The sequence below is a fragment of the Argiope bruennichi genome, chromosome 4 (assembly GCF_947563725.1).
Source record: "Argiope bruennichi chromosome 4, qqArgBrue1.1, whole genome shotgun sequence".
NCBI classification, from domain to species: domain Eukaryota; kingdom Metazoa; phylum Arthropoda; class Arachnida; order Araneae; family Araneidae; genus Argiope; species Argiope bruennichi.
In genome coordinates, this window is record NC_079154.1 from 34251304 (window position 1) to 34272277 (window position 20974).

General features: G+C 25.0%; 1 protein-coding gene across 3 annotated transcripts in view; it reads left to right on the forward strand.

Annotated features, from left to right (window-relative positions):
• Positions 1–129: 129 nt before the first annotated feature.
• The window catches only part of LOC129966573 (tuberin-like), a 45077-nt gene continuing 24232 nt past the window's right edge, over positions 130–20974 (forward strand). For all 3 annotated transcript variants that reach the window (XM_056081030.1, XM_056081032.1, XM_056081033.1), the window contains exons 1-20: positions 130–251; positions 5276–5410; positions 5909–5995; positions 8630–8740; positions 9564–9643; positions 9735–9799; positions 12442–12574; positions 12652–12700; positions 12921–13046; positions 14463–14536; positions 14636–14762; positions 15235–15384; positions 15472–15609; positions 15911–16014; positions 17003–17084; positions 17226–17381; positions 17500–17601; positions 18693–18815; positions 19329–19429; positions 20487–20613. In XM_056081030.1, coding sequence (XP_055937005.1) covers positions 5285–5410; positions 5909–5995; positions 8630–8740; positions 9564–9643; positions 9735–9799; positions 12442–12574; positions 12652–12700; positions 12921–13046; positions 14463–14536; positions 14636–14762; positions 15235–15384; positions 15472–15609; positions 15911–16014; positions 17003–17084; positions 17226–17381; positions 17500–17601; positions 18693–18815; positions 19329–19429; positions 20487–20613 — 2061 coding nt within the window. In that variant the 5' untranslated portion in view covers positions 130–251; positions 5276–5284. The remainder of the gene's footprint in view (positions 252–5275; positions 5411–5908; positions 5996–8629; positions 8741–9563; positions 9644–9734; positions 9800–12441; positions 12575–12651; positions 12701–12920; positions 13047–14462; positions 14537–14635; positions 14763–15234; positions 15385–15471; positions 15610–15910; positions 16015–17002; positions 17085–17225; positions 17382–17499; positions 17602–18692; positions 18816–19328; positions 19430–20486; positions 20614–20974) is intronic.

Consider the following 20974-nt stretch of genomic DNA (forward strand, 5'->3'; position numbering starts at 1 on the left):
TTAAAACTGAGAAAATGTATGATCTTTTGAATTTTGATTCACTGCACAGATCTAGTGCGACAACAATTCCTAAAATGAATAATAAAAATAAAAATAAATCATATCTTTAACTTTCGGTTTTCTAATTACTATTCTGTTCTATTCGGCAGCACGTCTTCTAATATTTATCTTTTTCACCGCGAGTGCATGTGTTAGTTTTGATACTCAGTTGTCTGTCAAAGTTCATGTTTAGTTAAAAGACCTTTCTATTGGTAACTGAAATATTTTAGTTATTTTTACCGTGGTCTCTAAAACTTTTCCTATGTACTATCGCATTGTATGTTGCAATTTATACTTCAGCGCTAAAGTTTAAATATTCTAGCAATTTATATTTTGTATTATTGTTGATCTCCTCGTCATTCCAAAAATTTATCTAAAATAATTTGTTTGCTTTAAAAAACCATTTCACCATAACTCAAAGAGTATAATGCGCATTTTCTGAAAATAGTAATATTTATCTATTGCGTACATAGGGTGACGACTTTAAAAGATTTTTTTTATTGATAAAATTAATTTTTTTGTGTTGTGCTGTTGTTGTGACTTATGGCACTTTATAAGCCCGCTAATTAGAATTTAATTTTTCTAAATTCTGTTAAATGAATTTTTATTCAAACAAAATTTATTTCTCAGTAAATTTTATTTTAGACGTAAACACTATAATTATGTATGCAACGTAATTTATTAACTATTCTTTTCCAGTCTTCTTGTTGCAGTTTATTATTTCAGGTCTTAAAGAAGAAGCCTGTTTTATTTTTAATATGAAAGCTGGAATCTTTTCTGATAGTTATATTTCGTTTTCAGAGACCATTAGTAAAATCAAATGAAGTCGGTTGTCTCAATACCTTGCAACTTCATTTTTGGATTTCTTTTTGTACAGTTATATGAGCTTTCTAAATATTGATAAGCCTGATCAGTTTTATTTTCCGATTTTAATATAAATAAAATTTATTGCCATTCTGTATGTATGCATGTTTAGCATCTCTTCTTAAGCAAAAATTTTTGCACACTTACATACAAGTTATGAAAAAGAATACAAGTTTTTCATACAAGTTATGAAAAAGAATATTGTCAAGTTTTGGAAATAAAAAAATTAAATATTCAGATAATTAGAAATTAATAAAAAAAGTCATCTTCTTTATATATTGAATTACACTAATAATATTTTTTGAAATCTTTTTTTATTTTAATATGTCTTTTGACAATGCTTTTATTGATCTTAAAATAACGATTTAACCATGCTTAAAATTTAAGTCAATTGCTCAAATGAAAACATTTTTTCTGAAACTTTAGTATTTGTAAACTAAGATTTGCTGTACTAATGTAACAAATATTAATAACTTATGAAGATAACTTGCCATCAGCGGTTTAAAAAAAATATTATCATTAAGCTTTTTACTCGTTCATATGGTTACCATTTTTAAAAATTTAAATTAAATATTCAAGACTGATGGGAAAAGGAGGGACTATTGTGAAGAAATAAAAGTAGGTTATTTAAGGGCCATTAATATCATTGGACTTGGAACCTGAGTTTAAAAGTTCTCTGAATGAAAAGAAAAGATATATACATTTTTTATATTTCAGATTTTATTTTTAAAAAATTGAAAAATTAAACTTTTCACATAATATTTATATTTGCACTTTTTATGCTGAGAATTTTTTTTATCTGATTAGAAATAAAGTTTATATTTAATTAAATTTTAAAAAATGATGCTCATGAATGTTATTAAATAGCTTCAATAATTAATCAAATAGCTTCCAATATCATATTTTTTTTTTTACTTAACAGGATTAAACTGAAATAAATAAAATAATAATCCACAATAGCACAGATCTGCAAGACATGTATAATAATAATAATAAAAAACTTTCATTGTATTAAGGTGTATAATGCTACTTCAGTTATTAAGAAATTTTTCAACCACAACTAAAAAAGAGAGGTGATTAAGTTTAGAATAAATGATACAAATTGTGGACCACTATCATTTTACTCAACACCTCAGAATTTTCAGTTATGGTTCTTATAGTTTAAAATAAGTTTTCCTTTTTCTTTAAGAACTACTTATTTCAGATGTATATAAGCATATGGATTCAGTTATGGTTTTTAACAATACTATTTGGTTTTACTTATTTATCTTTCTGATTGAGAAATAAATTGATCAAAATTTTATCTTCAGGAAAATTTTCTATTAAGGAATTTTTTTTTTTCACCTTAAAATAAATTACTACTGTTTTGAAGGGGAGTTAAGAAGTTCATGTATTTATTATCTTATATTTTTCTAAATCAATACTAAACACATATCAATATCGCCTACAAGAGAATTTAGTTACACATTCAATAATTTTCGATATGAACGTGTGTTTCTAAATTATGTGAAGCTCAAATTTCTGGAACTGTATGTATTTATTGTTGAAAGAATAGTTTATAAACACTAATAGGATAAAAACATTACAGAAATAAAAATTTGACTTTTGTGTTCAGCTTAAAAATAGTTTTTGTTCATAAAATATTAATTGAATTAAATTCTATTGGCAGGCTTCTTGATTTCTAAAATGATCATACTGTATCCCTCTTGCCATTGATAGCAACCTATGATTAGCTGATCTGCTTCATACTTTGGATAACTATATGATAATGAAATTAATTAGGATTTCAAGACATGATTCTTCTAAAGATCTATTAAATTAAATATTGTCCTGCTCTGGTTTAAAAATTTTGAAAAGGAAATTCTCAGTTAGTTGTTATAACCATCTGATTACAGGATCAAACTTCAAACTGTAACATAAATCTATTTGAGCTAAACTTACATTTCATGTTCTAGTCTCATGTAATAAAAGTAAAATGAATAAGTTAATAATATTTGTTCAAGCAATGAATTATCTACAATTTAACGTACATTAGCGGTGTCATATCCTTTTTAAGGAGGCTACTGCCTATGACTGAAATTAGTTATCAGAATTATTCTTTTTCTGGCTGTCTTATTGTATTACCAAGCAATTTAGATTATAAACAGAAGATATTTAACATCATCTTAATGCTTAAGTTCAAATTTCTATGAGTAATGAAAAAAAAAGTGTTTTATTTTGAAAAATTTAGATACCTTTGCTAACCTGCTTACTCACTAAGAATATTAGTCCTAAAAAAAACCCTTCAAATTGTCAGACATTATTTCAGTACTTTGCATCTATTATCTTATATAGGGCTGTATCTTTCTTATTCCTTTAACAAAATATTAAGTTCATTCCATATTAAAATGGTGTATTGCACTGATTTGATGACATCCAACAGGGTGTTTAAATTAAAACATTTGTTGAGTTGGTGATGATGAAACATTTGATAAAACAGAGTTTGATGACCAGATTAGTTACTAGGAATATTGATGTTTTTAATATCAGTTGAATCTCTTATGCTTAGTTTGATATTCATGGCTTCCTTAACTAGCTTTTAAATTAAGAATTAAATTAAACTAAGAAATTAAACTTAATTTTAGTAGCTTTTTGTTAGTTGTTGGTGGCTAAAAAAAGTAGTAAAAGAATAGCAACCATAGTCATTCAGCTTGATAGATGTATTTCGTAACATAGACCTACCTTAAAGAGTCTTGCTTACAAATTCAAAAAGAAAGAAGAAAAAAAGTAAACTTTTTCATGATATGACCACCATTTATGAAAAAAATTAATAGAATCTTCATTCTTTAAGTTTCAAGGATGGAATGTTAAATATTGGTGAAAATGATGGAAAAGGTTTTAATTTTTATCATTAATGAAAAGTTCTATTGCAAAACTTGCTTGAAAAATATTTCTTTCCCTTTACCTAGAGGAGAAATTGATAATCATTGAAAAGATTTTTTTTTTTTAATTTTTAGGTAATAAAAAATTATTTTTTATATTAATATCTCCAAAATCTATCATTAAAAATGGTAAAATCTTGCTTTATTTTTAATTAAAATTTTGAAAAACTCCCTTTGAAATGCATATTTTCACCCTTCAAAAATATTTGTGCTAAGTTTGGTATTTCTAGGTCAAATTATCTCCCTTGAAGAAAGCTAAAAGACATATATTTACTTTTTTAATTAAAAGTTAAAGTCAAAATTTTTATATTCCCTCTTCTGATTAATGCTGTAATGCTGATCTATACAGAATTTGTTTTTATAAAACAGTTGAATAGAATCTGTTTTGTAAATTTCAGTGCTAGTTTTGCTTTATGATAAATATAAATACATATAACAAGAAAAAGGCATTAATAATCTATAAAAGAAGTGAAAACCTAAAAATAAAGTAGGAATATAAATTGAATGTACAATCAATATCTAAAAGTATTCTGAATTGTGTACAATTGATTTATAGTAAAATTATTTTTTTAAAGATAATTCTCATTTTAATAAACTTCAAATTTACTAGGCGTGCATTATTTTTATTGCTGGCACTTAACATCAATGATAATTTTCTCAATGAACTTTCTTGCTCTTGTACTTGAATATATATATATACTTTATCTAATCATTTTGTATATGAAAAATTTTTTCGCATTTATTGTTTGACTGATGGTTTAAACTCATTTTTATTGAATTTTCATTATTTGAAAACTTCCTAAAATTTGTTTTTTAAGTTTACACATGAGTTTGATTTTTTATGGTTTTAATGAAGATGAATACTGTTTCCAAAACTTTATTTTTGCTACATTTTTAAGACACAAAATAAATTTTGAATTATTAATGTGGAATAACAATATATAAAATTAATGTTAATAGATTTAAAAATCTGCCTTTGTATTCTAAAGAATAAAATAGCCCCCCCCCCTTTTTTTTAATGCAATGGACCATATAGTAGAATTACTTGAATTGCATTTTCTGTTACCAAAGTGAATTTTCAGAAATTCTTTGAAGTTTTCTTAGAGGCCATATTTTGTCACTAAAAAAATGATAAGGATGTAGAAATTGATTTTTTTTCTCTATCAATAATTCTCAGATCTTTCTTAATCTTAAAAATTTTATAGGAATTGATTTACTTACTTTGAATCAGAAATATTTAAAGTTCACTTAATAGAAAATTATGTGGCAGGAATTTATACTTCAATAATTCAAAGAATCATGTCTCTGTTAAAATTGAATTAATGCTATTGTAAATCACAGGCAGATAGCCATATCCCTAAAATTTGAACTTTGATTTATATGCATTGAAAACAAAACTTATTTTTTTTCTTGTTTTCTGAGATTTTCTGAGACTAATTTATATATTTTAGAAGCAAAACATGTCCAAGAAAGAGAAATCACTTCATGAAAAGATGAAAAATTTTTTTGGTAGAAGAGATACAACCCCAGTAAATTTTGAAGGCTTGAAAGTTGAACCATATATTGTGAGTTTAGAAACAATGAAGGTAATTGTAATTTTTGATCTATTTTTTGTGATTGAATAGGGTATATTTAAAAATACTATTCTAAACCTATTGATGATAGATCTTTTTTATGATTTTTCTAATTATAACCTTTGTAATAATAATATTTTCTAATGTTTATTAATATTTAAATGAGGGGGAAGTGCATATTAGTACTTTATAGTTTATCTTTTTTTATTATGAGGAGTTTGCTGATTAAAAAAAGGAATCTTATTTCTTTTATTAGTGTTATTAAAATGGTATAAATTTTTAATGTTTATTATTTATTATTTTACTTTCTTATAGAAGGGCAGGCTCATTGGTATAGTAATTTTCTTAATTTTATGAATGTAAGAAAACTGTCAATAAATATTTGATTTTTTAATGATACAGCCAAAATACAAATTAGTTACACAACAATTCTGTTATATATATATCATGAAATCCAATACATAGATGTATTGAGCTGACTTGTTTAAGTAAATTTTTATATTCTTTCAGGATATTGGTTCTGAAAATAATGTAGGCCATCGAATAAAAGCCTTGAAGGATTTGTATGAACATGTTACTACAAAATTATTGGTTGAAGTAAGTTATGTGTATCTTAAAAAGAACTATTATTTTAACTCATTATTAGAAATATAAATTACACTTATAATTGACTTCCTAGAACAAATGAATTGGCTTAATGATTGTATGGATCATTTACTCCATTAAAATCTTAAAGTTTTCAGTAGTTTTATTCTTTTTCTTATAGAGTGTTGTTGGTTTAGTAGCTTGGTGTAGTTACTAAACTTAAGGAATCAATAAAATGTTATTCTTTTTCTTTTCACATTTAAGATGCAAGATAAAAAGGAGAAAAAAAAATGATTCAATTTTATAACTCCTTGCTTCACTAATTTACTTATTTTTGCAATCTATCCCATTGGAGAGAGCACTATTAATGAGTGGATGGGAAATTGCCATATAAATGAGCAGGTTTTCACTTCCTTGTTTGATATAGCAATGCTATAGATGCATTTTCTTTCATTCCGACAAAGGAATATAATTCTTGCAAGAACTGAGCTTTGATAGCTGGTAGTCATTAAGACTCTATTCTTAGTTTTCACTTTTTACAATATTTGAAGCCTTAAATTGGAATAACCACAAAAAATCGCATGTTCATTATCATCTATTCATGGACAGTTTAAGTGTATTGAAGGCTCTTTTAAAGTTTAGTCTAAAAAGAAATTTAGTACAAGATGTTAAAAGTTTGGTGATGGTAATATTGTACTGCATTTTAAGCCCATACTGTCATCAATAATCGGGCTATCATCTTGGAAAACCTGAAAAAAATAATCAAAACTCTTTAGCATAAAATTCTTCTGCTTCATCTTCAATATCTTTTCTCAAATAAAAAAAAATTGATGCATTGATAATGAATATTTAGATGAATTAACTACAAATCATAGGCTATCCTCATATTATCTTAAAAGATTTATTTTGAGAAACTGTAGTTGTAGATGTGTTGATGATTCTAATGACATTTCCCACTTTATTTTTCATTGTCCTATTGTTTATCATTTGAGAAAATTTTGTAAACCTCAACCAAAATATTTTTAAAATTTTATCAAATAAAAAACTGATTCTAGAAGCTCAAGCTATTTTTGGCTTCCTGTATTACAATGAAAATAGGATTTTCCAAATAGAATAATAATAAATTGTTCTTATATAACTAATCTTTCCTGTATTAGATTTGGTTGCTGTTGGAGTCGTGTGTTATTTTACTACAAATGTAAAAGTTGTTTTTGTTGGTTTTATCTTCTATAACATTTTAAAGTTTTATCTTTTATAATATTTTCTAAGTTAAGTTTAAAATATATTCTACTATTGCTTAAGCTTTCCAAAGTATGCAATGAAAAATAAAATATTATTAAAACTGATCAGTATTTTATAAATATAAGGAGGGGGGAAATACAAAATGGATTATTTATTTTAGTTTTCTGTTTCTAGAGAAGGGTCTCTACCTAAGAGCCAATGTATATATTTATTGTTGTTTCCTTTCTTCCTTCTTTCATTTATTTACATTTTCTTTTCTTTAATATTATTTTACTTCCTTTTTATTATGTTTTTTATTTATTTTTCTCTTTAAATTGTCTATCTTTAGTAAATTTTTTTGTTCACTAATTATGTTTGAATGTTACTGCTTTTGTGTTGTGGTGAACCTTATAAGCCAGATAACAGCTCTAAACACGAGTAATTACTTTTGTCTTGTGGTCTTGTTACTCGGCTGTGAACCAGAACCTGCGAACCTGCGTCCCAGGTTCTATCCTCGCTCGTAACAATCCGCAACAGTGTAATATTATATAAGCTTTACTTTTTATGTCATTCAAACCACCCCCATGTTTTCTTTTTATGCCTGTCTTTTTATTTTCTTTGGGTGTTTTCAGCTTCCTTTATACCCAGCATATATGTGTGTGAAAGTGTTTTGAGTGTTAAATCCTTTGATAGTTTTATTTCAAATTCTGAATTTTAAAATTTTTTAATTATGAGAATTTTAATGATGTAGTGCCACTTTTGGCATGTATCTGATCATCATCAAACTACAGAAATTAGTTTCCACTTATATGCTGCTTATAATAGTGATGATATTCACACCCCACTGGATGCTTAGACAATACAGTTTTTTATGCTCTTGTTCATTTTTTATAAATTAATGCTCAAATTTTTTGCATATTTTTTATAGTTTTAATTTTTAATTAGTTAGAATATGCATTCTTATAAAAAATTGTAATTTTTTGTTGTGTATTGAATAATTACATATAATAGATTTATTAAACAACTTCATGAATATATTGAATATATTTTTAATTAAAAGATTTGTAAACATTTTCTCTTTATGAAATTTTGTCAAAATCTGCTGAAACACTACTCAGTCTCTGAAAATCTCTGTTGAAACACAACTTGGGGAATTATTAAACTGTTTGAAATATGAGGAAAAAAGAAAAAAAAAAAAGGTTTTAGAACAAAATTGCCTCAAAAATTTTCAGATAACTTATAAAATATAAAGTTACTTGCATTTTTAAATTTCTCTCCTCATCTTTTTATAATACTTCAGCTTTTTTTTCTAATGCACTGCTAAAAAAAATCTGCTGAACTGTGCAATCTTTCCCATATTCTAGTTTTTTATGTGATTTTTCAAATTTTATTTTAATTTTTTTTTTTCTTTTTTTTTTTTTTTAGAATGCTGTTGAAGCAATTTGTATGCAAATTGAAGACTTATTAAATGCAAATCAGTCTGTTGAAACTAGGCACATAGTTTTCCAATTTTATTGTGCACTAATAAATGGCCAAGTAAGTTGTTCATGAAAAATTATTATTTTAGGAAACTAATATGTTAATATATGTTTTAATGATACATATGTTAATAAAATGTAATGACAGAAAATATTAATGCTGAAAGAAATACATGCAAACATTTTATTAAAAGTTTTAAAAAGACAACTTATTTAAAGTTCAATAAACTTTGATGCTTTTTTTTATGAGTCTAATGAATGTATTTTTTGGTGATCTGACCATCATTCACAATTTGTTATACTTATCTGTTAAAGAATTGTATATCTGTACGTTCTTTTTAGAAAAGTGTTTTCTTTTATTAGAAATCTGTCCAGCATTTATTCTTGCATAATATTAAATTTATTATCTAAGTGTTAAAAAAAAAAACTAAATAAAAATCATGCTTTGAAATGAGTTTACATTATTTGAGAATCAATATTATACAAATCACAAATGTTAAATTTTGTATTATTGAATATAATATTAATTAATAATAATGTTTTTAAACATTACATTTTGCATTGAACATGGATCTACGTTAAAAAAAATTATGGAAAATAAACTAATTAGCATTCATGTATTCTTTATTTTAGAAAAGAAGTGACTTTGTAATTTTTCCTTGTATAATGAAATATAATCTTGGAATGCATTGTTTGAGTATAATATTTTTTATAATTATTGATGAAATTAATCAAATGATGCACCAAATTTTCTTGGTTTTCTTATTATGGGAGAATGATTCTTTTTGCATATAATGTATATTAATGATTATTTGATATTGATTTTCAATATAATTTTCTTTTCATAATTCTTAATTCTTTCTTTTTATCATTTATTGTAGCTTGATCACATGTATGCAACAAGAAGTTATTTATTTAAGCTTATACTTTTGCATAATATACAAGAGGACTTAATACCAAGGTATCTTTACTTTTTTATTCAGTTATATTGCATTTTACTTCAAAAACTGATGATAGATACTATTTTAAATGTTAAATGTTTTTAATATTAGGTTAGAAATGTTAAAGGCATTGACTCAGAATGGAAAAATCATTACTTATTTTGAAGAAGAAATTGGTAATTATTCCATGTAATCTTGTAATGTATTTATTTTTAGATTGTGCATTAATTTGTAGATTTTTTATCTTAATTATATTGCACTTTTTTAGTTATTACATTATAGTTTCTGAAATTACACATTTATATAATATAAAAAAGTAACATTTGAGGTTGAATCAACTTAAGTATAGGAATGAAATAGGAAGACATACTTGATAAGTAAATACTATTGGACTTTTTAGTGCATTATGCAGAAAATTCTAAAAGTGAGTAAGTTACAGAAGAATATTCACTAGCTATTGTAAAAAAAATCACAAGGATTCAAGAGAAATATGGAGATCATTGTATTAATTACAATTGACATACTTTCAAGATATCTAAATATCATAGGACATATTTGAATTATGTGTTCTGAAATATGTTGGATACTATTGACAAATCAAATCAACATTATTGTAATGAATTCTCTGCATATCATGGATCTCTGGAGCAGCTTAAAGATATATATATATATATATATATATATATATATATATAATTTCTTTTACCTGTGTTCATGGAAGTATAATACATCAAATTTTCTTGATCATTCAAAAAGATTAATCATGGTAGCTTAGTTCTGGTGATTATTCTTTCCAGTATATTGGCTACAATGCTTAATTCATCTTTGTACATATGTGTTATGTATTATAACTGAAGCAAATAAGATCCCTATCATTTTACAACTACATTTCTAGATGCAGCAATTGTTCTAGGAAAATGGTCCTAGAGCAATATATATAATTTCTGTCCAAACTTCCATAACTTTATTTTTCCAACCAAAAAAATTTTCCAATGTCCCTGCCAATGCTGAATCAAACATTTAATGGAAATCAATATAATGTTTTGAGATTTTTTTGTGTCATGCATAGGGGAGGTGGAATATCTACATTCCATGTGCATGTGTGTGTGTGAGGGAGAGAGAGAAAGAGAGCATTAAATTTTTCCATTATAAGAAATATATCTTGAATGTGAATAACAGAAAAGCAGGGAATGATGGATCCACTTGACTTTAGTCCATACTAGTACAACTTGATATGAGTAGTCATCAGACTACAGTCATTATGATTCATATCATTTACCAAATAATGTTTCTAGCCTTTCATAGACTAATTTACTCTTTCCAAAAATTCTAAAATATCCTACATAAGTACTTTAAAAATTTGCAGCTCTTAGAAGTTCCTTCCGTAATTTTCTTCATTTATTATTTATGCCGCATTAATTTTTTTTTCTTTTTGCTAAATGAAACATATTTAGAAATGCCATGGTTTATTATTTTCAATACTATTATTTAAATTCTTTTTTTTTTGTAATTATTATTTTATATTCAATACTTTAATTACAAAAGTGATGAAAGTAGTTGAAATGGATAAAAATAAAAGTTGTAATATTTTGAAACATCAAAAAGTAAATTTAAAAAATACAATTTAGGCAATAAATGAAAAAGTTTCAAGTAAAAGAAATTTTTGGTGCACCATAAATAGTTCCATTCTTTTTTCAATATTTTTACCTTGTACTATTACAGAACATGGATGTACAGTGAAAAAAGTTCAACACATTGGATAACGGGAAAATTATACTTTATTCCACAAAAAAAGTACAAGCAGCAAAAGTACAAATGAAACATAGACAAAAACAGCATTTGTAGAAGTCACAATACAAACAGGCAGCATTAATAATAGCATTCTGAGTGCATCTAGAGACTGTTTTGTGAATTCCCTAGATTGACTTACTTTAAATCTCTTGCCTTTGTGTGGGTTTTTCGACATGAATCTCAAATCCTATTTTAGATATCCCCCAAATTCCTACAGTTTCGAGAATTTTTATTTTTGTCCAGAAGTAGTCTTCAAAATTGGAAGTCATTAACATCGCATCTGTTTAGAATACCTGTAAATGTCTCTTTTTAGCAATGAGATTTATGTTGCAGAAAAGCAATGTTGCAAATTCATAATAGTGCATTTTTTTTTTTATGTTATTGTTATCTAATTGTCATGTTCTCTCATGCATTTTTTTCTCCTTTGTATTTTATCTTTGGCTCACAGTTCATAATTTTTTTTTATTTCACAACCATTTCTGCATATATTTTTTTATATTTGTAATTTTTTTAAATTTAGATTTTGCTATTCATAAAGAATTTTATTGAAAGAAATGAAAATAATATTGATTTCCTATATAATTTGATTATCTTTTTTTACTGAAATCTAGATATTCATTTTTTTTAATGTATGGTCAATTAGTAATTTCAAACATACAAATACATGTTGACATGAATTGATGCATTTCATTTGCTGCATGTCTGTGAATGAGACACATGTGTAGTGGGTTGTCAGAGTTCTTGAACTAAAAGTTCTTCACATGCTGACATTGCTATTGCTGGAAATAAAACAGCATTGCAAATATTGTTACTTAATAAATGTCTCTGAATGTAGCAATCAAATATTTTTTCAGATTTTCTAAATGCCTACTTTGTGACCGTGTTATCATTTCAAGTTTAAATATTAATTTACCATCCCTATTAAATTATTGATTAAAGTTATGTTGTTGACTTAATGTAGTAAAAAAATTTATTAAAAAATAATTTTTTGTATATCTTCTAATATTTAACATTTTCAATTTTACAGGTCCTTTTCTTTTAACATTGTTTCCCGACTTTGTTGCTGCTGGAAGAGAGGCAGAATTGCTTGCCTTTATTTTCAGTGTCATAAAATATAATGCAGCTTATCTTGATGATGATATGATTGAAAGTTTTATTAAGTAAATATTTTTTATTTTTTGTATTTAAATGTTTTTTAATTTATATGAAAATATTTCATTGCTTTGTGTTTTTTTAGACATATAAATAAGCTGTGCTCTTATTCAAAAAGAGATGAAGATGTTCAGGTATGAAATTATGTATTAAAAATATTATAATAATTGTTGTGCCTTTATTAATAAAACTTTAGCATTACAACACTCTTTCATTTCGAACTATTTATCAATTTAAGTTACTTATTGCCATTCAAAAGTTTTTATCTACAGACTAATTTTTTAAAAATTTAATTACATATCAACTGTTAATATATTTGGTGATAAAGTGATGGTCTTTATTTTCTTCTCCTAGGAAAGTCTGTCTGTATTAGATGCAATTTTATTATATAGTCATCTTCCAAAAACAGCTTTGCATTTATTCATTTGTACTTTATGCATTACTGTGAACCTTGAAAAGTTTGTTGCATATAGCTGGAAGGTAATAGGTTTATAATACTCATTAATATTTTTAATTTAAGAACTGTAATGTGTTGTATATTTGTTTAATGTTTTTCATACCCCTTGACAAGGTTTTTTTGGGGAAAAAAAGATGCTTTAATGCTGCATGCGAGGATATTTTATATATAACATTATTTTTATAGATCTTTATTATTGTTGTTATACTAGTATGTGTTTTGGGCACTTAATTTCAAAAAATTCCAGCTTATTCTTGATCTATCAGTAGAAAATTGAGCATAGTCTTTAAGAGGTGATTCACCAGTAAAGGTTGTTCAGTTACTTACACCATTTAAGGTGAAATTAAATTTTCTACCTGCTCCATTCATCTGTGACAACTACATTCTGTACTTTATTAATAGTTTTATGTGTGTTTGCACAGTTTCACCTTTTTGCTTTTATAAAATAACTTTAATCTACTACAAAATTATTATTTTTTTTTTTTTTGTACATACTTGCTTATTTTGTCATAAAAGAATATTTTTCTTTAACAAAATATTACTGATATTGAAATATTGCATAATTTCAAACACCCAACTTAAATAATATTTGCAATACATCATTTACACCAAAACATTTGAATTTCTCTCATTCAGATAATAAAAAATCTTTTATGACCAAAAACTTAATTAGATATAAATGATTTTTAGGAAACAATTGGAATTTTTTTCAAAATTTTTGATTCTGAGTATTATAATAATATTAAGTAAAATTTAAATATTTTTAGCTTTCTTTTTCATGCAATGTTTATACAAAAATTTCGTTTTTGATCCTTGAATGACTTTAATTTATTGGAATTTTTTTTTCTTGTATATTGTTTTATTAATGTCAATTACTATTCTAGTAATAAATCAGTTATTTTAAAACACCGATTTTTAAATTGAAAAAGTTAAGGAAACTTGCCTTATTGACATAATAAAGGGAATTTGGGGGAAGGGAGAGTATAAATTAGCCAATCATTAGTCTTAAATTATGCCATTCAGGTAAAAAATTAATGTTTCATGTTGAATATATTGAAATGGTATTTCCATTTCCCAAGCAAAATTTACACTACCTAAGCCATTAATGATGATTGGGAGGGGGGGGGGATAATGCTAATCATGTATTTTGCTTAGTATATTGGGCATCTAACTCATGTTTTAAAGCATTTAGCAATTGCTTTAAAACTGTTTGGAACCACCATATTCTTATAAAAGTTTTTGAGAAAGATATGAGATACCAGATGACAAAAATTACTAGTACTAGGTTATACTTGCTACTTTCTTGATATTGCTGCTTTAAATAATAATAATAATAATACTCTACATGTTAAAAAAAATCTTTAAAAAATTGTAAAATTTTTGGTGTTATTCTTAAATGTCTTTTAGCAATCATTCTTTTTTTTTATTACTTTATTTAGCAAATGCGTAATCTTATGGGAACAAATATTGGCCACACAGTTATTCGTTACCTTTGTGTCATCCTTCAAGATGTGTAAGAATATCTATAATTTTTTATTAATTTTAAAAAAATTATATGGAAAAATCTGAAATTATGAAGTAATAGTTACAAATATTAGTTTCTCTCTTGCAGAGTTCATCATCCAGATCCAAGGATTGTTCGTGGTGCTGTGTATTTTATTGGTAATGCATTATGGGGGCCTAATAAAGTGCAAACTTTAACACACCCTCCATCTGCTATCATACCATCATTTTTAAAGGTATTATTGACAATTTGCATTAAAAATAAAAAAAATAGTTATTTTTTGTAAAGTATTTTTTTAAATTAAAATTTTTATAATCTTAAAATTTACTAATTTGAATTATGGAAACTGTAGTTTTTTAAATTTTTATGGTAACATGTTACTTATAAAATATTGAAATTAAATTAAAAATTCCAAATTTGACATGACTTTATTTTTTTTAAAAAAAAGAGTATGTTTTTAAAACTTTCATGAAAATTAAACTTAAATTAATGCTTAAAAATTTCCTTTTAAAGTTATAAATTAGATTTGTTGAAGATTTCAACCAATTTACAAAATTCTAAATTTAAAACAGAATAATTGAAATAATTTTGTGTGTGTGTGTGTATAATATATATAAACTAATTTTTGGAGTATTTAAATGTGTTATTAATAACGTAATTAATGCTTTTAATCTAATGAACATGAGGTCTGTTAATTTTTTTAAAAGGCTGTTGATAGGAAAGATAAGATTGTTGCCTACGAAATTATCTTAGCTCTAAACAAACTGCTTTTGGAACATGGTGATGAACTTACACATAGAAGTTTAATTTGGGATGCTATATTAGAAGTTGTAGGAAAGATTCTGCTTTGTCCTGAAGTAAGTTGAAATTTATGACAGCATTTTCATTTTTAAATACACTCCACTCAATTATTAATAATAAGGTTTTTTTTTCTTTCTTTTTAGTTTCAAAGCACAACTCCTTCGCTTTCAACTTATACAAAATCACTGCATGATTTCATCAATATTGCTGAAGAAAAATGTCCTGAGCAATCTTATGAAAACTTATATAAAATTATTTATCAGTCTGCTGATTTTCGAAATGTATGTTTGAAATTTGCTCCATTAAATTAATTTTGAAGTAGTCTGTTCTTTAACAAAAAAAAAAAATCTGTTTTGTAAAATCTTATGTGTTTAATTTCTTTCTTTTATCTTTGAGTAATATATTTCATATAAACATTATCAACATACTAAATACCTCCTATTAATGAATTTTAGAATTCATATTATATTCTGTTTTCAGTATTAGTTAAAAGTTAGAAATGCAATATTTTTTAACTTAAAATATTTAATTTATCTTAGATTATAAATTTGTTTCAATAAATTTTTGAATAATATGTTCTAGGTCCAATCTATTTTAAAGCTAATTGCTTTTAAAGAGAAGAAATTGAAAGGATATAACCCTAATTTCATAACAGATTTCACTGAATTGATTGAAAAGTTTTTCAAGTAAGTATCATTTAACTGCCAAATGCATATAAATCAAATTAAATATAACTTTCAAAATGTTTAACTTATTATTCTCTGTAATTAACTAGGGAAAAATGACTAGAATTTTATACATGATTACATTCTTCCAATTACTGAAGATTAAAAAAAAAACATTAACTGTAATAAATATTTCATATTACAAAATTAAAAATCCAATAATTTTTTAAAAATATTTATGTATTTTGAAACATTTTTTTTTTTCTATCATCAGTTGGAAGCAAAAATAGGAATTGATTATGCATCTTGTGTTTCTTGCCTGAGAATTATTAACAATGTACAGGGTCTGTCTAAAAAGTATGTGATATTGAATTTTTCTACATACAGTAATAATGCTAGAATGACACCATTGTGCATAGAGTCAGACAACAACTTAATGTGCATGCCTGAATTTTTTCTCCATATTCAAGTGTTCAATCACTGTCCGCTAGACGCTGAGTAAGATGCCATCATAAGTGTTTGTTGGATTTTTGATTATTCTGAAGATGGCTGAATTTTTCTGAAGAGCAAAGATAGCACATAAACTTTTTCAAAAGCTTGGTGATTCTGAAAGCAAAACAATTTATAAGATTCAGAAAGTATTTGGAGATAAAGCTATGGGGGTAACATAAATGAAGAAGGGGTTTAACTGATTCGACAATGGAGATGAATACCATTTGAAAAGAAACCTTCCAGGAGTGTTTTCAGACATGGTAGGATTGGTGAGCTAAGTGTGTGAAAGTGCAAGGGGCTTACTTTGAAGTGGATTAAGGTCCCAATTTAGTCCCAATTATCACGTAAGTAATAATATATTTTCCCTGGTCAAAGGTCAGATACATTTTAGACAGCCCTCGTGGTTTTACACCTGTTCAATTTATTATTTTCAAATGCTGTAATTAAATGGTTCTTCCTATAATTTATGCTGCTTTTTTTAAAGTAAATAAATTATTCTAAATTTTACTTTTTATAGAAATGAAAGTCGTTCTGCTATACAACTTGAAACTGTAAGGTTCATTGAACGAGTGCGACTGAAAGCTCTTTGTTACTTTGAGGTTTGCTGAATTTTTTGACAAATACAATTTGATTAAAATAACAATGTGTTTAGTCATAATTGATTAAGTTTGATGAATGTTTTATAACATTTAATTTTTTTCCTAATTGAAATTATTTAACATAGCCTATAATTTTTTCAGGAGGACATAATTGATCAGATCATTCTACAGCAACTGGCACATACAGTCTCTGTACCTGATGTTACAGTGAGAAAAGAAGCTGTGCAGCTCTTAATTAGTATGGCTGATACTGACAGTCCTTCATGTTTTCATGAAATCTTGGAAATAATTGAAAAAGTACCATATTGTTCTTAAAATTATTAGAGTATTTTCATTATTTTATCGAATACATTTACCATCTTTCAATGCTCTATTATTAGTACCAGTCTTAAAAAACAATTTTTCTTTTATATAGGTAATGAAACTTGCACTTGATACTATCAATTCAAATGGTGATAAAGTTGAATCTTGCTCAGATATTGTTGCTGCTGTTGAGGGTCTGATACATGTATTTAAAGTATGCATTTGCTATAATTTTTCATTTCATTACTTTAATATCAAATATAAGTTCTTTCAGCTACAGATACCAAAATTATTAATTTTATATGTTTCTAAAAATGTAAAGTATTTAGAGTTTTATAAATACAGATATTTAGGCATTGCTTAACAGTAATTGGAAAGTGGGAAGAAGAAACAAAATAGAATTCAAATATATTTAATGAGTCATGAGAAAGTGCATAATATGAAAATTTAAGACCTTATTAGTTTCCCTAAAGTTTGTCAGGCATGATAATTTTTAAACTGTTGCTAGCCATGAAACAAATGAAACTTATATAACTGGGTGTTTTAAAAGAAGGAAATTACTTGTATTTCTACCTACAACTTATTTCTTTATTTCTCTAATATTTACTATTACCAAACTACAGTGGATTGTGCATTATTTTTTGCCCAACCTTTGTAAATGAGGTAGTTTTCTAGAAATGACAAAATATATTCTTTCATGTAATTTTTTTTAAAAAAAGGACCTGAAATTGATTTCAAATTGTAGTTTCTATATCATTAATTTAATAAAGTAGCAATACATTAATAATTATGAATGTTTATTGCACAGAGCTAAATAAAAAAAACTGACACATTTGAAAATACTTGCATTTTATTGATAAAGATATAATTGACTAATTTCTGATTCTATTATACTTTAAAAATATTTTTTGCAAAAATTTTATTAATTGTTTTCATTAATGAAATTTATTTTGAAAATTTATTGAAACTTCCATAAAAGTATATTAATTTGAATTGAAATGTCTGATTCTGTATGACATTTAAAATTCAAAATATTTAGATATCGAATTGTATGTTTGATACTGAGCGATTTATTAGAAAATGCACATTTATTTCTTTCAAGCTTATATGCTTTCGATATCTTACTTTTAAGTTTCTTGAGTACTGAAAGCTGCATACTGAAATTTTAATTCAAATAATATTAGTAATTATTACATTATAGTTAACTTTTGTTAATCTCCTTTGAGATTTTTCTCTCTTAATTAAAAACACAAAAGTATTTTTATTAAATAATTTTTTTTCTTAAAATTATATTCAATCTTACAGAAAAAATTGTTCGACTCCAAACCAGGCCATTGCATAGAAATATTTAATATACTTGTCCGCCATCTGGAACAACAGTATGAAAATCCACGCTATGAGGAGGATCTGATTAAAACCAGAAAAATGGTATCTATTCGATTTGATTCCTTAACATGTTCCTTTGTTGAGAAATAAGATTTCAAATTTTAAACTGACAATGTTTTTACCCAAATCATACATTGTTGCTTAGTGATATGGAACAATTACTCATTTTTTAAATGAATATTTTTGTAAAGCATTAAAATTAATTGCTTTCATAACATAAATTGTAGATACCTAGAGAACATTTATTTAGGACCTTTTTGTTTTAATATTAAAAAAATAATCGACCTATTATTTGGCATAAAATAGAATGGAATGTTAGTAAATTATGTATGTATTCTTATTAAAAAATTTGATAATTTGACTGTTAATTTTTCTGCAGTTGTGAATGAATCATTTTGCAGTATTTATTGACTAATAAATTATAAGAGTATTTACGGTAGATAAAATGCATTCCTCCTGAAATTTATTGATTTAGCATTTATGTTTAAGTATTTGTTTTCTTAAAAATTATTTTTGTAAAATTTTAGCTTTTAAAACTTCTTTCTTATCTTTTAGATAATAGAATTTTTTCTTCAAATCCGAGCTAATAAAAGAAGACAAATTGGAATTGTTTCAGATAATACTGTGAAATATTGCTTGTTTCTTTTATGCCCTGAGTAGGTTTTATTTATTCACTTTATCTATTAATCTGAATCTTTTAAATGCATTTTTGAAGATAAAGCATTGTTATATATTTCGTATTCTTTTAGAAGAGAAAATTGGGTGTTTATCTTTTGAAAAATCTTTTCTTCTTTTACAACTTTATTGAACCTTAACATTGATATAAATCAATTACTATTTTACAAGTTACGTCTTAAATACATTTATATGAACTTATGAAAATATTAAAGCATAAAAGTTATTTAATCAATTTAATTATCTTGATTAACTTTTATGCTCTTAGAAATAAGCTTTTTAAATAAATAAATAGAGCTTTTTAAAAAGTAATCAAAAGTTTTGAAATCTTAAAAATATTTTATCCATGCAAATTTAAGCAATTAAATAAATAACCTATTTTCTTTGTTTATATCTAGGTTAAATAACCTATTTATTTTAAAATTAAATGTGGGGAAAGCCATTTAGCCTGGTTGGATAGTTTAACTTAATTTGAAAATGCTAATAAATTTGCAGTTTTAACTCATTAATGCTCAACTTAAAATATAGATTTCAGTACATTTCTTTTCAATGATATTTAAAACACCGAGATTATAAAAACTATGATTAGAATTAAAAAAGAAAATAATAATTATCTACTTTAAAAATAAATTATCAAGAAATTGTTAAAAAGTTTTTTTTTAATTTTATATATATATATATTGACTTTTTAAAGCATATTAAAAATTAAAGATTACTTTCAAAATCCTTGAAATTCCCCTAAAATTAAATAAAACAAAAATTAAGAAGATTTCAAAATGACAACACTTTTACTTCAAAATCTTGTTAAAGGATAGTATATGGCAGTTGAATATTGTTTAGAATTTCATGAATATGTATTGACTTCTTAAACAAAGCAAAAAGGAATGCTTTCAGCTTAGCTCTGGAAAGGAAATGTAACTGTCTTATAAGTATCATAATAGGTATTAACACATTTAATTTTAAATACTTAAATTTTACTGAATATGGTCTGAGGATATCAATGCTTATTATAAGTGCATTATTGTAAAAATATTACAGAGAGAAAAGAGATTCAGAAAAAACAGGTTCCATTGCTTCAGCTCCTTCATCTCCTTTACCAGGTCCTAGTGTATGTGAATTAGAATATTTCAAAGCATTTAAAACTCTGACTACTTGCTTGAAAGAGGTAAATAACTTCAATTTCAAACTTACTAAATTTAAAAATCATGCTTTTCTTAACTAAAATTGATTCAAGGTTTTAAATATCAATGCTTAATTATGTCTAGACTTTTAATAAAATTTTAAATAAAACAACTATGCAGAAAGATTGTCACCATTTGCTTTTTAATATTGAATTTATTATTAAAATACTGGATAATTATTAAAAAGTTTCAATTATTTAAAATGCATTGAAGGAAATATTCTTTAAAATGCCCAATCTAGTAATTTTGATGTCAGAATCTTAAACTAATAACCAAAATTTGTTTTTATATATTTAATGACATTTATTATTTATGAATCATTTTATTCACAATTTAATTATTTAC